This window comes from Rhineura floridana, chromosome 10 (assembly GCF_030035675.1).
Source record: "Rhineura floridana isolate rRhiFlo1 chromosome 10, rRhiFlo1.hap2, whole genome shotgun sequence".
NCBI classification, from domain to species: Eukaryota; Metazoa; Chordata; class Lepidosauria; order Squamata; family Rhineuridae; genus Rhineura; species Rhineura floridana.
This window is the reverse complement of record NC_084489.1, coordinates 54,750,280-54,765,166: the sequence shown is the minus strand read 5'-3', so window position 1 is coordinate 54,765,166 and position 14,887 is coordinate 54,750,280. Positions and strand designations below refer to the sequence as shown.

At 41.4% G+C, this 14,887-nt stretch overlaps 1 protein-coding gene across 14 annotated transcripts in view; it reads left to right on the top strand.

The window, feature by feature from the left end:
- Positions 1–14,887, top strand: part of AKAP9 (A-kinase anchoring protein 9) — a 157,814-nt gene that overhangs the window by 129,840 nt on the left and 13,087 nt on the right. For 13 of the 14 annotated variants that reach the window (XM_061587925.1, XM_061587919.1, XM_061587928.1 and 10 more), the window contains 5 exons: positions 206–397; positions 5,126–5,314; positions 6,082–6,226; positions 11,736–11,931; positions 12,523–12,673. In XM_061587925.1, the coding sequence (XP_061443909.1) occupies positions 206–397; positions 5,126–5,314; positions 6,082–6,226; positions 11,736–11,931; positions 12,523–12,673 (873 nt within the window). Of the gene's footprint in view, positions 1–205; positions 398–5,125; positions 5,315–6,081; positions 6,227–11,735; positions 11,932–12,091; positions 12,176–12,522; positions 12,674–14,887 lie in introns of those variants that run through there. The other variant, XM_061587927.1, reaches the window with a different exon arrangement.

Genomic DNA, 14,887 nt, shown 5'->3' with positions numbered 1-14,887 from the left:
GATGAGGGTATGGAAAGTGTTCCAAGCCCAAGGTTCAATTCAGGTTTATGCTTATAGTAGGTGACAGTGGTTTCCCATTACATCTAGACTGACACTTTATCTTTGCATTGAGGATTGGTGCTGGGAAGCTAAGTCGTGATCTGCTTAAAATGGTAAACAACAAACAGCATGATTTTATAACAGCATTTGGTGCCTTTTTTTATAGGGATTGCTAAGAGCTATTCATCATGAAGGTGCACTGATGCTCTCGCTCACAGAATTTCCTTACAGTGAAAATGATGTACTTTCTCTTAAACAAGGGCCAGAAACTTGGCTAGAAGAACGTAAGGCTTTCTTGAGCACTGTTTCATCTTTGAAGGATTTGATTACCAAAATGCAGATTCACAGGGAAACTGAGGTAATTATAATTGCAAAGCTGCTCAGACTTGGCAGTCTGTATCAGCATTAGATTCATTAATAGGCAAAAACCCTTGCGGTGTAAGAACATACTTATAACCAACAGATATTTCTATCAAACTTTAAAAGCAAGGAAATTGGGCAGCTATAGTGAATGCACCAGGGGAGCAGGAGACCTGACCTCCTTTCTGAGATACTGTCCTGTCCTACAAAAGTGTAAAAATGCAAACACCATATGGGTTGGTCTTTCACAGTCCAATCCACTTGCTGTGCAGCTTGGAAGAATTTGGTAACGTGCCTCTGAGCATATGGTGAGTAGTAGCAACACCTGAAATCACCCCAAATAACAGAAATGACATGTGCTGTGCTGATCTTGTTTAGCAGGGAGGAAGCAACAGAATTAAGACAATTGATATAGTTCAGATAGTCACTTTAAATATGTTTGATTTACTTTGCAATTTTAGTGAAGTTTCCTATAGTAAATCATTTTCTCTTGGTTCTGTTTCTGAAATACAGCAATACTTTGCAATACTAAAAAAAACTCCAAAAACAATTGTGGAATAATGGCATTGACTATTCTGCAGAATAGTCTCCAATGGACATGAGGAGTGTCTCAGTTTGCAGAAGATAAAACAGTGGGAGGTGAAATAAATTCTTGCAAATGTCTAGGTGTGCTCTATGTTTTTAATTGATCATGCCCACCTTTCTTTAAGTGGAGTGGTTTAAGCATAGCAGGCTGAAAACATGCAACTTGGGCAGGCCAAGTTTGTTTTTTCCAATAGCTAGAGTCATTGTTTAAGTAGCAACATATTGTAATCAGCCTAATTTTACATCAAGGCTGCAGTTTCAGTTTCAACTGTTAATGCAATAGAAATAGAATATAACCTCCATTTTGAAAAAAAGTCTGTCTTCATCATCATATGACATTGACCAATAAAAAGGCTTTGAAATTAATAAAATTACATTTGACATGGATTTGTAGGATGAATTATGAGTGAAATATAATTTTCTAGGTTAGATTCTCTGTAGAAACAGTAGTAACAACAGTAGAGAAGCGAAGTAAGAACATTAACAAACATACCAAAAACGTAATTCTCCATCTTTGGAGATGCAGTCCTGATTGCAGGTGTTGCCACCATTCACCATATGCTCAGAGGCACATGTTAACAAATTCTTCCAAGCTACACAAGAAGTGAATTGGAACGTGAAAGACAACCCAAATTGTATTTGCATTTTTACAAATGTGTAGGGCAGTACAATATCTCAGAGAGAAGGTCAGGTCTTCTGCTCCCTTGGTGCATTCACTATAGCTCCCCAATTTCCCTGCTTTTTAAAGTTTGAGGGAAATATCTATTGGCTATAGAAATGTTCTTAAACTGCAAGAGGTTTTGCCTATTAGTGAATTTCTCTGCTTTTTAGTTTGGGAGATAAGAAATGGGATCCTGTGCAAGTTTGCTGAGAATTAATTGAACATTTGCATGTTTATTGAGATCAGTGGGCTTTACTCCTGTGCAATCATGCTTAGTATAGGTGAAACTGATTACGGGGGGAAAGGGGGAGGGCTGAAGTGGGGGGGGAGGGGGAGAAGGGGGAAGGGGAAAAGCAGGTTTGCTCATTTGCATGCTTATTTAGTTTAATAGGATTTACTACGATGCAGTCATGCTTACAATTAGTGAAACTGACCACGGGGGAGGAGGAGAAGGGATGGAGGGATGGGGAGGGGAGGGGGGAGGGGATAGAAGGGAGGAAGAGGGGAGGGGAGGTTTGATAATTTGATGCTTATTGAGTTCAGTAGGATTTACTTCTGTGCAATCATACTTAGGATAGGTGAAACTGACCTGGGGGACGGAGGGGGAGGGGGAAAAGAGGGGGAAAGGAGGGGGAGGAAGGGGCGGGGAGGGAGCAGATTTGGTTCATTGGGCAGAGGGGAAGCCACTTTCCTTTCCAAAAGGAAAATATTGTTAACAATATCATTATTTTTTGAGGTTTCACCATCTTTTTTTTCTACAGCAAATGCATGTAGCCCCCCACCCAAATTTAAACCAAAGCTGTCCCTGGCCACACCCACATCAGACATTTATTGTATTTTAAACAGTCATGGCTTCCCCCAAGGAATCCTGAGAAGTATAGTTTGTGAAGGGTGCTGAGGCTTGTTAGGAGATGACCTGTTCCCCTCACAGAACTACAATCAGCAGAATTCTCTGGAAAGAGAGGGGCTGACTGTTAAACAATTCTGGCCACTAAAGCTCTGTCAAGGCAATAGGAGTTTCCTAACACAAACTTCCCAGGATTCTTTGAGGGAAGCCATGACTATTTCAAGTGGAATAAATGTCTGGTGTGGGTGTGGCCCCGATTATCCAAGCTAAACAGCTGTTAGCCTGGTTTTTAGAACACTGCTGGTTCTTATAGCATGCCTGCGCTATCACAGGCTCCAATGATAATTTTCTTAAATTAATTAAAAATCAGCCATGCATTTTAAAAACTTTTAAACTGCAGAAGATGAAGGTCAGAATATGGGGCAAGGTCAGTAATATGATTACAGGTACTCCATGAACATGGCTGATTTCTAATTAATTTTAACAAATTATAAGACCACAAAGAGAAAAAAGTCCAACAGGGGTCTGGATTTTTTTCTCTTGTTTTAGACTTTGAACTCTGAATTCTCTTTGAGTGTTATGCGTATCACCATGAAAACGTAGAGGGTTGTTAAGAAAGTGTTTCTGAGTTCAGGAGTACGTTTTGTCAGATTTTGTTTTGAAATGAGCTTATGGGAAGCATCAGAATGGCATGGGGGTTATTTTCAATTTAACATTGCAGAATGTGAAAAATCCATGCTGGCTAAGCCACTTTCTTGGCTGTGTGAGAACTTATGTGAAGAAAAAGGTCACTGTGAAACATTCAATGTGTACTCCTTTAAGATCCTCGATAAATCATATGCAAGTGGTTCTAAAATTCAGCCATTGTAAGTTGAGATCACACAGTACAGATCAGATTCTTTCTAAATGTAAATTGGGAACTCAGAAATACTGTAAATCTTATTAAGTTCAGTGGGACTTACTCCCAAAAAGGTGTGTATAGAATTATAGTCTTACAAGTCTTCAGTCTAGAAAGATCTTTAAGGGTAAGCAAGAACTTGTGCACACCCAACAGGGCTTCTGACTTTTCAGCTTTAAACAGTAATCTGCAACATCAGAAATACCTTTGTCTCAAAAGTGCCTTTGAAGAATTTGAAAGCAAGAAGGGCCATATAAAAATAACAAAAAGTCAAGAGTGACCAGACGTACAAAGGTTATCAAGCTCTGAATTTGGCCATACTCTTTATTACAATTTTAGATAAGTGAAATAAATATATATATTAATTAAGCAGAGGGCAGAAAGTTGAGAATTATGTAGTTGGATGTAGAACCCAGCACAATAATTCAAAACGAATGCAAAGTTGCAATACAGCTCATCTGCTCAGCTTCTCTAGATCTGCAGGCATAACTGATCCCAACAAAAACTATTTTGAGAGTGTAGTCAACTCAATTATTTCTAAAATAATTTAGTTGTGTATGCTTTAGGTTGGATCCCTGTATTGAGCAGGGGGTTGGACTCAATGGCCTTATAGGCCCCTTCCAACTCTACTATTCTATGATTGTATTAAAAATAGGAGCTAACACAAATATTGTTGAAGGTGTCAGGCCCCAGATGCCATGCTTAACATGCTAATATGGTGTTGTCCACATGATAGAATTTACATGGTAGAAGTGTATAAAATTATACATGGCATGGAAAAAGTAGATAGTGGTTGCTTCTTCCTTACCAGAAGGCAAAAGGCTTTAAGAGACATTTGTGCGATTAACACCACCTTTGCGACTTGCACTGCAGTTGTGTATCAGGAGAGGAATTAATGAAGGGAGTTCCTATAGTTGAGCCACAGAGAATAGTGGTCACTATGGATGCAAGTCTGACAGGCTGGGGAGCACATTGTCAGGGCAGGAACAGTCAAGTACAGTGGAAGGAAGAACTAAATCACAGTGTGAATTGGCTAGAGCTGAGGGTGTCACACCTAGCTCTGTGTCACTTTGTCCATATGTTCCCTGTCAGTCATGTACTTCTGTGCACCGACAACAACAGAATGTGGCCTTATCTGATCAGGCAAGAGGGATCTCGATCAAAAGGTCTTCACAGCATCCCTTGCTCAGTGTCCAAAAGTGCCCCCTGGCATAGTTTTTTTCTCTCTCTCAAAATAATAGAACTCATGGACATGCAATGAACTGAATATTGGAAGATTCAGGACAGGACAGATACTCAAAGGCTTTTCAAGCCCCCATCCAGGGGCAATTGTCAACATCCCCCCCAACCGAATATTCGGGACCCTCTGGAATGATGCCCTTGAGGAGAAAGGCTCTGCCTTCAGAAGAAATACTGCCATTACTTTTGTGTGGGATGGTGGTGGATCTTACCATTACCTTAAACTAGTTCATTTTGGCTTCAGTGTTTTAGTTTAATAGGGAATCCTTTAAGTTCCAGATTGCTAAATTCTGTCTAACAATGAGTGGCAACTTTTGTTGAAAAATAGTAAGCTGTTTTCTTCGTAGAAAAAAAATGCCTTTCAAAGGCATGTATAGTGAGATTTCAGTAGTATATAATATATTTAAATCTCATGCATGAATTAAAAGACAGAGCAGTTCAAATTAACAACAAAAAATGTTGATATAACTACCTAATTGCATTCATACCTTTGTAGTTGTATGCAGGATCTGAATCTTATGAAGGCATGTCGGACTGGAGAACTGAACTTCTGTATGCTGTCCAACAAGTCTTTCAAAAAGAAAAGGATGTTCTTCTAGCTGTATTTCAAACAGAATTGGCTGAAGCAGGCATTAGAGATGTAGTGGCACTAGTGAATCAGCTTGAAAAGAGGCTTCAGGAGCAGGTGAGATGCACTCATGCATGCTGAAAATGGCGATTCTCTCTTTGTAAATCTTTAAATTATTGACATGAAGCACAGAGGCTGCTTTTCACATTGTGGTTTTCAATCCAGGCAGTGGTTCTGCTTATCGCTCCTACAGTCCTCCCTGTCACCCCCATGTCCAAAAGTGTATGTGTGGAAGAATTTACATATTACATGTGAAAATGTCTTCTGTGTTGCTAAAGTGGTGCCAGTGATTCAACGTAACTTCAGTATTTCTCCAATTTTGTTGTGTTTATAAACTCTTCCATCTTAGAGTGTGATCCTGTACCACCCTTTCGCAGGAGTAAACCGCATTGAACTCATTGGAACTTACTTTTGAGTAGGCATGTATAGAATTGCACTGTCACAGGATTATTTTCTGTATGTTAAAATGTAAATTGGAAAGTGGTTCTTAGAAAACATGCTAAAGATGTAGTCTAATGCTATTGTACTAATGCAATTCTGTTATTCACTATTTTATTGAAACACCTTTTAAGAATAGCTGAAGACTTGCCACTGAAGATTACTACACAGAAATGATAAATATTTATTATTGATCTGTTGATGAAAGCCTACTCATTTTGTATTATGTGCTGTTGATTGACAAAGGCAATCTATAAGTTACCTGAGATGACAAGAATTTGTTAAAATATATCTTTGTGAATACTGAAGACTCATTCTAGATAGAATTGGGTTGTTGCCTGCTCATTTGTTGTTCATCTTTTTTTATTTCTGATTAATAATAACAGGGTACATTTCAGAGAACTGCTATGGACTGCATTCAGAATGCAGATAGACAAAGTCTGTTAATGGAAATCAATTTATTGTGTGCTCAGCTGAACAATAAGAGAACTGATCCAAAGGGGGAACTGGAAATTGAAGCAAAACGTCAAGGTAATTTATGTGGCTCTATGTTGCCATGTATACTCATGCATTTGTCAACAGTTGCAAATAGATGAAACTATAGGTCTTACTGAAAGTGTTTTTACTTGGGTGTTAGGGTGTCACTAAGTGGGAAGTGGCTCCCCCTACTGCTCAAAGACAGAAAACACTGTAATTTAGTGGAAGTTGTTGTCTCTCCCTCCCTTGAAACTTCAGTGGGATGTTCTGAAACTGACCATGTACTGGGTGGTTAACTGACTGCATACACTGATGGAAGGACCTGCTGGAGCACTCTCCTTCCAAATGCTGCATCCACAGAGGCATGCCGATCTATGTTATAATGTTTTGTGAATATATTGGGACTAGCCCTTGTGGTTGCTTGACATACCTCCTGAAGAAGCGCATTGGTAGAGAATGCTGCTGGTTGCAGCCCTGGTAGAGTGAGCTGTGATATCTCTCAGAACAGGAAGATGCAGGGAGTTGAAATTCATGCTCTATTCTATCTGGAAACGGTGATGATAGAAACTTTCCCCCCTAGTGTTGTAGGATGAAATGAGACAAGTAGGCAATCAGATTATCTAAAAGGCTTGATTCTATAAAGGTATACTTTTAAGGCCTTGCACACATGCAGAGAGTCCCAAGCACTCTTAGAGGAATATGAAGGGGAAGGACAGAGGGTCAGTAACACAAGCTCTTGTTGCCTGATGAATCTGTCTATAGAATGACTCTATCCTTATGAAAAATGCATAATCAGACAGGATGCTGAGCTCCAGGATTTGTCATATTGATGTAGAAAGCACTTTCAGAGACATAATGCACAGGGACACAGATGTCGCAGCTTAAATGTTGGCTTCTATACCGCTGTCAAAACTTTACAAAGATCCCATGAAGGAAAATGATGTACAACTGGTGGATTGATGAGGGTTGTCCCCCCTCAGAAATTGCTTTAAGTAGGGATGGGCACTTAGTGGATCAGCCAAATTCCTGGACAGCACTGAAGATGCCTGATGATGCAGACTATTTCAGACCCATTTTGAGTCTGCTCTGAAGGAAGGAAAAGAGCTCTGCAATACCTGGCTTGCATGGGTGGCATCACTGTAACACTGTGCACAACGGAAAACTACATCCAGGATTGGTATATGCACAGTGTAGATGGGCATCTCAAAGCCAGTATTGTACTAATGACTTTGATAGGCAGACTAGCCTTCAAGAGATGCTTCTGCTCATCCTCCATGTGGTCAGTTTCAGCCATGGAGAGTAAAAATGGAACATAGGACCCTGAGATAGGAGGTCTGGCCTTGCTGGAAGATACCAAGGAGATGTCATTGTGAAACACACATTTCTGAGCACCAGAGTCTTCTTGGCCAAAAAGGAGCAACCAGGATCACTGTCACTTGTTCTTCCCTGATCTTTTTCAGCAGTTGAGCTAGCAAAAAAAGTTGGAGGGAAAGCATATTGGAGGCTTAGTGGCCAAGGAGAATTCAGTGCATTTGTGCCCTTTGCCACCTGGGTGAAGAATTGGGAGAAGAAGCGGCAGGACTGATGATGGTGCACCATTGTGAGCAAATCCACTTAAACATGCAGATTCCACTCTCCTCCTGTTGACTGAGCCAGTCTGCTTATACATTCTGCACCACTGTTGTGTACTGTACCACTCTGGACTCCAGATGCACCTCCATGCAGTTGAGAAGATCTGCTGCCTCAGTTAGGAGACTCATCAACCTGATACACATACACACAAACACAAGTTCCAACAGTGGATGTGTGCCTTGCTGGTGGTGTTATCAGTTCTCTTGAATGAAGGTATCTTATGGTTGTGAAGTGCTACAGAACCAGATGTGCTGCTCTCAACCCTAGCCAGTTTATGCTGTGATGAGCCTCCTCAAGAATCCAGGTTCCTTGAACGTTGTGGCCATCATAGTGAGCACCCAAGCCCATCAGGCTTGTGTCTGTTGTGATGATGAATTGAGGCAGGTCCTTGAGAGGCACTCCTTTCTGCAGGTTGCTAAGTGATGACTACCATTGAAGTGAGGCCCTCTCCAGTCTGGACAGTGGAATTTGATGATGCTTGTTCTCAGTGGTGGACTGGTAGGGAAACAGGGCCCATTGAAAAGGTCAAGACTGGTGTCAGGCTTGTGGGTTTATCTGACAACAGGGTTTCCATACTTTGGGTAAATAACTTTGTTCAGATGCTTTAGATCCAAAACTGCCCTCCAGGTCTGTGCTTCATTGGCATTATGAGGGAGATAGAATAGATGCCAGAGAACTGTCTTGTTGGGAGTAGTTTTATTGAGGCAATCTCCAACAGATGTTTGATGGCTGCTTGCACAATGTTCCACTTTTCCTGGTTGGATGGCACTGGAGATAAGAGGAAGTGGTCCTGAGGTTGTGACTGAAATTTTATGAGGTAGCCATGGTATATAGAACCTAGCACCCGACATCTGACATTGTGGCTTCCCAGACAGAGGCATAATGTAAGAATCTTCCACCCACTGGTGGATGTATGGTGTTAGAAGTGTTGTTGTTTTCTCCCTCTGGTCTGGGCGGCAGCAGCAAATTCTGAAGAAGATTGCAGGACATGTGGCCGGACCAAAAATCGCTGTCTCTTCCCCCAGATATTTATTTATTTATTAGATTTATATCCCGCCCTTCCTCCCAGTAGGAGCTCAGGGTGGCAAATTAACTACTTGGCCTGACCCCTGGGAACTGCATGAAGGTCCAGTGAGCCCTCTCCCTTGCCATCAAAAAGAGGCAGTGGAACAGACTGTGTAAACCTCAAAGTGGTAGGAGCAGGAACCATTTTAAAAGGAGCCTTGAGTCACCGGCACCTTCTCACTCTGGTGATGGTCTCAGCTGCACTTATAATAATAATAATAAAATTTTATTTTTGAGTCGCCTATCTGTCCGGGCCAACGGACACTCTAGGCGATGTACAATAATATAAACACAAAATATAAACACAATATACATATCAAAACAAAACATAATTAATCTAAAATCAACCTTCAGTTAATACAGCATAAAACTAATCCTGTAGGCCTGCCTGAGTAGCCAGGTCTTTAGTGCTTGGCGAAAACCTATCAGGGAGGGAGCATGTCGAAGATCAAAAGGAAAGGAATTCCAGAGGGTGGGGGCCACAATCGAAAATGCCCTCTCTCTGGTCCGCACCAGCCTAGCTGTTTTAACCAGTGGAACCGAGAGAAGGTCTTGTGAGGCTGATCTCGTCAGGCGGCATACTTGGTGATTCTGGAGGTGCTCCTTCAGATAAACTGGGCCAAAACCGTATAGAGTTTTAAAGGTCAAAACCAACAACTTGAATTGGGCCCGGTAGACAACTGGTAGCCAGTGAAGATCTATTAACACTGGAGTGATATGATCACAGCGACGGCTATGCTTGATCAATCGTGCCGCCGCATTCTGTACCAGCTGTAACTTCCGGACCGTTTTCAAGGGTAACCCCACGTAGAGCGCATTACAGTAGTCTAAGCGAGAGGAGACCAGGGCATGTATCACTTGTGGGAGCAGATGAACAGGAAGGTATGGTCGCAGACTCTGTATCAGATGTAATTGATACCAAGCTGCCCGGCTCACTGCCAAAACCTGAGCCTCCATGGGCAGCTGGGAGTCAAGAATGACCCTGAGGCTGTGGACCTGGTCCTTCAGGGGTAAACTCACCCCATTAAGCACCAGGTCTGTAATTCCCAACCTTCTTTTGTCTCCCACGAGCAGCACCTCGGTCTTGTCGGGGTTTAGTTTCAGCCTATTCTCTCCCATCCATCCACTTACGGATTCCAGGCACTTGGACATGGTATTCACAGCCAACTCTGGTGAGGACTTGAATGAGAGATAGAGCTGAGTGTCATCCGCATATTGGTGACACCGCAGCCCAAAACTCCTGATGATGGCCCCCAGCGGTTTCACATAGATGTTGAACAGCATGGGGGAGAGGATAGAACCCTGTGGCACTCCACAGTTAAGAGGCCAAGGGTCTGAAACCTCATCCCCCAATGCCACCCGTTGATGTCTGTCTGAGAGATAGGAACGGAACCACTGTAAAACAGTGCCCCCTATTCCTAATCCCTCTAGGCGATTTAAAAGGATACCATGGTCGACGGTATCGAAAGCCGCTGAGAGATCCAGGAGGATGAGGAAGGTATATTCTCCCCTATCCAACGCCCTCCTCATATCATCCACCAGAGCGACCAAGGCTGTTTCAGTTCCATGACCAGTCCTGAAGCCCGATTGGAATGGATCTAAATAATCCGCTTCATCCAAGTGTGTCTGTAATTGTTTGGCCACTTGATGAGTGAGATGACAGACTGGAGAGCACATGCCTTGGAGGTGGGTGTGGTGGTCTTTCTTGTTACAAAGCCTTTCCCATCTTTCTGGTTGCTTGCCAGAGCATGGGAGACTCAAGGAAAGTTGGGAAATGGATGACAGACAGAGGGGAGGATTATTTATTTATTTATTTGATATGGCAAAACAAAGCTAACAGTAATGCTGAGGAAATCACTAAGGAGATCAGGAAATCACACTGCGGAAAAACACACTAGAAGATAATACACCAAGGGAAGGAGATAGGTAAACAGATACAATACAGTATGCCAAAAAGTCTGATGAAGAATAAGACAGAAGACGACGAGAGGTATGTCAAGGGCCTGCTCTGAGCAAAGGCAGGAAACAAACTGAGATTTTAAGGAAGGGAGACAGTCAACATCTTCTTCAAAGTTATAGCTGAAGTTATAGCATTTCAAGCTTTAGAAGAAGTCAAATCCCACTTGGTGACATCCAGCACCTCAGGAAGAAGCTGTCTCTTCACATTCCTTCAGGCTGGGATGCCTTTCTTTGCTCCAAGATCCATTAATACGCTTGTATAATATTTGTAGTATATAAAAATGAAGAGTACAGTTAGGAGGCCATTCCTCAGTGGCAAAGCATAAAATATGGATGTGTCAGTCTTCATGTTTATATCCTGACACTTTAGTTAAAGGATCAGACATCAAGGCTTGGAAATAGGGTTTCTGCCAGTCAGAGTAGATAGTACTGAGCTGTCAATCCAGTTCAGTTTGGGGAAATCCTGTTGCCTGGAGTTTATCATGCTAGGCCATTTTTTGAAGTTTGGTCAGTCTGGAAGTTTTGGGCTTCCCCCTCAGGAGAGTAGCCATTCTCTAGTGGTATAAAATTCCAGATTGAATCCCTGACATCTCAGGTTAAAGAATCTGAGGTAGCAGAGAGTTTGGGGAATGCTGCCAATAACAGTAGACATTACTAGCCTAGATGGACTAAAGATCATTCCAGGCAAGCCAATACTTCTAATGGGGTTAGTTTACTCTTTATGAAAGGATGTCATCAGCATTGAAAGCTAGAACATGTCCCTCTTTCTTTTGTTATTATTGCTTATGTCAAATATGTTTTAAGATAGTATATTGGACTTGCTACAGCCATTTGTCCAGGGTTTGGTTTAACATAAAGGATTAGTGTGTGCAGTCAGCTACTTATTGTTTGACTCCATGTTCTCTAGAATTGTTTGGGTACAACATGGAAATGCAAATGGAGCTCAATAATATAAAGGACAAAGCAGCTGAACTTCAAGAGCAGTTGAATTCTGAGAGGATGGTGGTTGCAGAACTAAAGAATGAACTTGGGCAAACGAAATTAGAACTGGAAACAACACTGAAAGCACAACATAAGCACTTAAGAGATCTGGAAGCCCTCAGGTGAGGTTCTCAGTGTCTGTTCTAAAGACTTGTAGTGGGTCCAACAGTAAATGTGGTGATTAATGTCAATTTTAAATTATAGTGTGAGAATTATAGTGAAGATGGACATCCATAATTTTTCATACAAACTCACTTTGCCTTCTTTTGTTTTTAATCATAGCCAGAACACACAGACACATAAACACACACACAACCTCAGATTGTTGAGGATAAAGAACAAGGAGATCCTGTTATAGTTAACATGGTATGTGGTTGATTATTTTAATGTGTTTGCTTATTTTAATCAGACTGGCTTACCTCATTTTGATGACACTGAAAAAAATAATACTCTAGAAGGAACAACATGATAACTTGGCAAGCATGGATGGGGGACAGGGTATTGTAGAATTAGTGGACAGGGAAGGGTTCAGCCCATATAGATGCCCAGCCCCACATTACCATTAGGAAGCAAAGATGAGGTTGAGGACCTCATGTTTTCCTTGCAGAGTGTAGTTTTGCTCTCAATGTGCACACACATGTAAATTATCCTGTTCTAGTTATTTTTTCAAACTAAGTTTTTATAAAAGGCAATATTATATTGGCTTTTGTCAGAAATGAACTTAAGGGAAAAGCAGCTGAATTAGATATGCTAAAAGATACAATGGTAAGCGAACAGAAGAAATCAAGAGAGCTTCAATGGGTGTTGGAGAAGGAAAAGGCTAAAATAGAACGCAGTGAAGAAAAAGGAAAAGAAGAGCTTGAGGTAAGCATTCCTGGCTCTTAAAACATTTTGAGTGTGCAGAATGTAGTTATATAGATCTGTATTTTACATCTTTAGCATTTCATTTCTCCTTTTGTATTATGTAATATGTAAGGCATTGTGGGGACCCTAGATTAAGTCTGCCGTCTTCTGTTACGTTTTAACATTTACCACTTCCTCACAATCTTGTCTGATATAGAGGATCAGGTTTAAAACAAGCCACTGTACTAAGGGTGGTGAATTCCTAGTGTTTTAAGTACCCAAACCAGATATTCCAAATTATCCTTTCAATAATTTCCCTCATACATCAAAGAGTCTTGTGGCACCTTAAAGGCTAATAAATGTATGATTGGTAGAAGTTATACTCTACCCTTCACCTGAAAGCAGAAGCTTTTATGAACTTCATCAGATGCATGACATGTTATAGGCATAACCTTTCGCCTAATACACAGAATCATATGCTATCATGCATTTGTTAGTCTTTAAGGTGCCACACGACTTCCAGAGGGGAATCCATGTTAATTTCTTGCAGCAAAATCAATAAGAATCTTGTGACATATTAAAGACAACACATTTGTTATGGCTCTTTGTTTTGTTTTTGCTGCAATAGCTACCCCTCTTGTAATAACTTTCCTGAGCTCTAGTGACAAAGGGTTGTAGTCATATAAGTCCTACTCAGAGTAGGCCCATAGAAGTGAATGACCCCAACTTAGTCATGTCTATTCAATGGGTCTACTCTGAATAGGGCTACCACTGACTACCACCCAAAGCTATGGCTCAATTGATTCTTTCATTATAGCAATTAAATTAATAAAAGACCCTTTCCCTGTTCTTCCTATAGGCTTAATAGAAGCTAAATAAACTTGTTATATTATACAGCCACAAGAATGGCTGTATACTATGGCCAGCATGGATTTTTTGCATTCCGCAATGTCAAAATGAAAATACCCCCGTGCCATTCTGATGCTTCCCATAAGCTCATTTTAAAACAAAACCTTACCAAACAGAGTCCTGAACTCAGAAATGCTTGCTTTAACAACCTTCTAAATTTCATGGCGATAAAAGCAACAGTCAGAAAGAATAGAGAGTTCAAAATGTAAAAAGAGAGGGGGGAAAACAGACACCTTTTGGACTTTTTTCTGTCTGTGTTCTCATAATTTGTTGAAATTAATTAAAAATCAGTCATGTTCACAGAGTACCTGTAATCCTATTACTGACCTTGCCCCATACTCTGACCTTCATCTTCTGCAGTTTAAAAGTTAAAAAAGTGCCTGGCTGACTTTTAATTAATTTAAGAAATTTAGCATTGGAGTAATGGGCATTGGGCATGCTCAGTAAGAACCAACTGTCAGTATTCTAAAAGCCAGGCTTGGCTTAGCTAATCAGGGGGCCACACCCACGCCACATATTTATTTCACTTTAGTCATGGCTTCCCTCAAAGAATCCTGGGAAGTGTCGTTTGTGAAGGGTGCTGAGAAGAGACTCCTATTCTCCTGACAGAGCTCCAGTGGCCAGAGTGGTTTAACAGTCAGCTGCTCTGATTGAAACACTGTGAGGGGAACAGGGCATCTCCTAGCAACTCTCAGCACCCTTCACAAACTACACTTCCCAGGATTCTTTGGGGGAAGCCCATATAGTGTAGTGGTTAAGGTGCTGGACTACGACCTGGGAGACCAGGATTCGAATCCCCACACAGCCATGAAGCTCACTGGGTGACCTTTGGCCAGTCACTGCCTCTTAGCCTCAGAGGAAGGCAATGGTAAAACCACCTCTGAATACGGCGTACCATGAAAATCCTATACATAGGGTCGCCATAAGTCGGAATCGACTTGAAGGGAGTCCATTTCCATTTTTTTCATTATCATTGGCACAGAATCAGTCCCCTTTATTGCAAGCATTTCATTGAAATGTGAAACACATATAGATTGTCTGACTGAAGCATGATGCAGCAGTGATGTGTGAAAGGAGAAGCTGTGCACTGAAACAACTGTGGATTGGTGATGTTTGTTGCCATATCCAAACTCATATTTCCAAAGTCCTTTTAGGAACATAGAAAGCTGCCTTATACCAAGTCAGACTTCTTATTTGGCCATTTAGTCCAGAATGTCGGCTGACTAGCGCCAGTTCTTCAAAGTCTCAGGCAAATTTCTCCCGTTATCATACCTGAACCATTTAAACTGGTGATGCCTGGGAAGTGAACCTGTGACCTTCTGCATG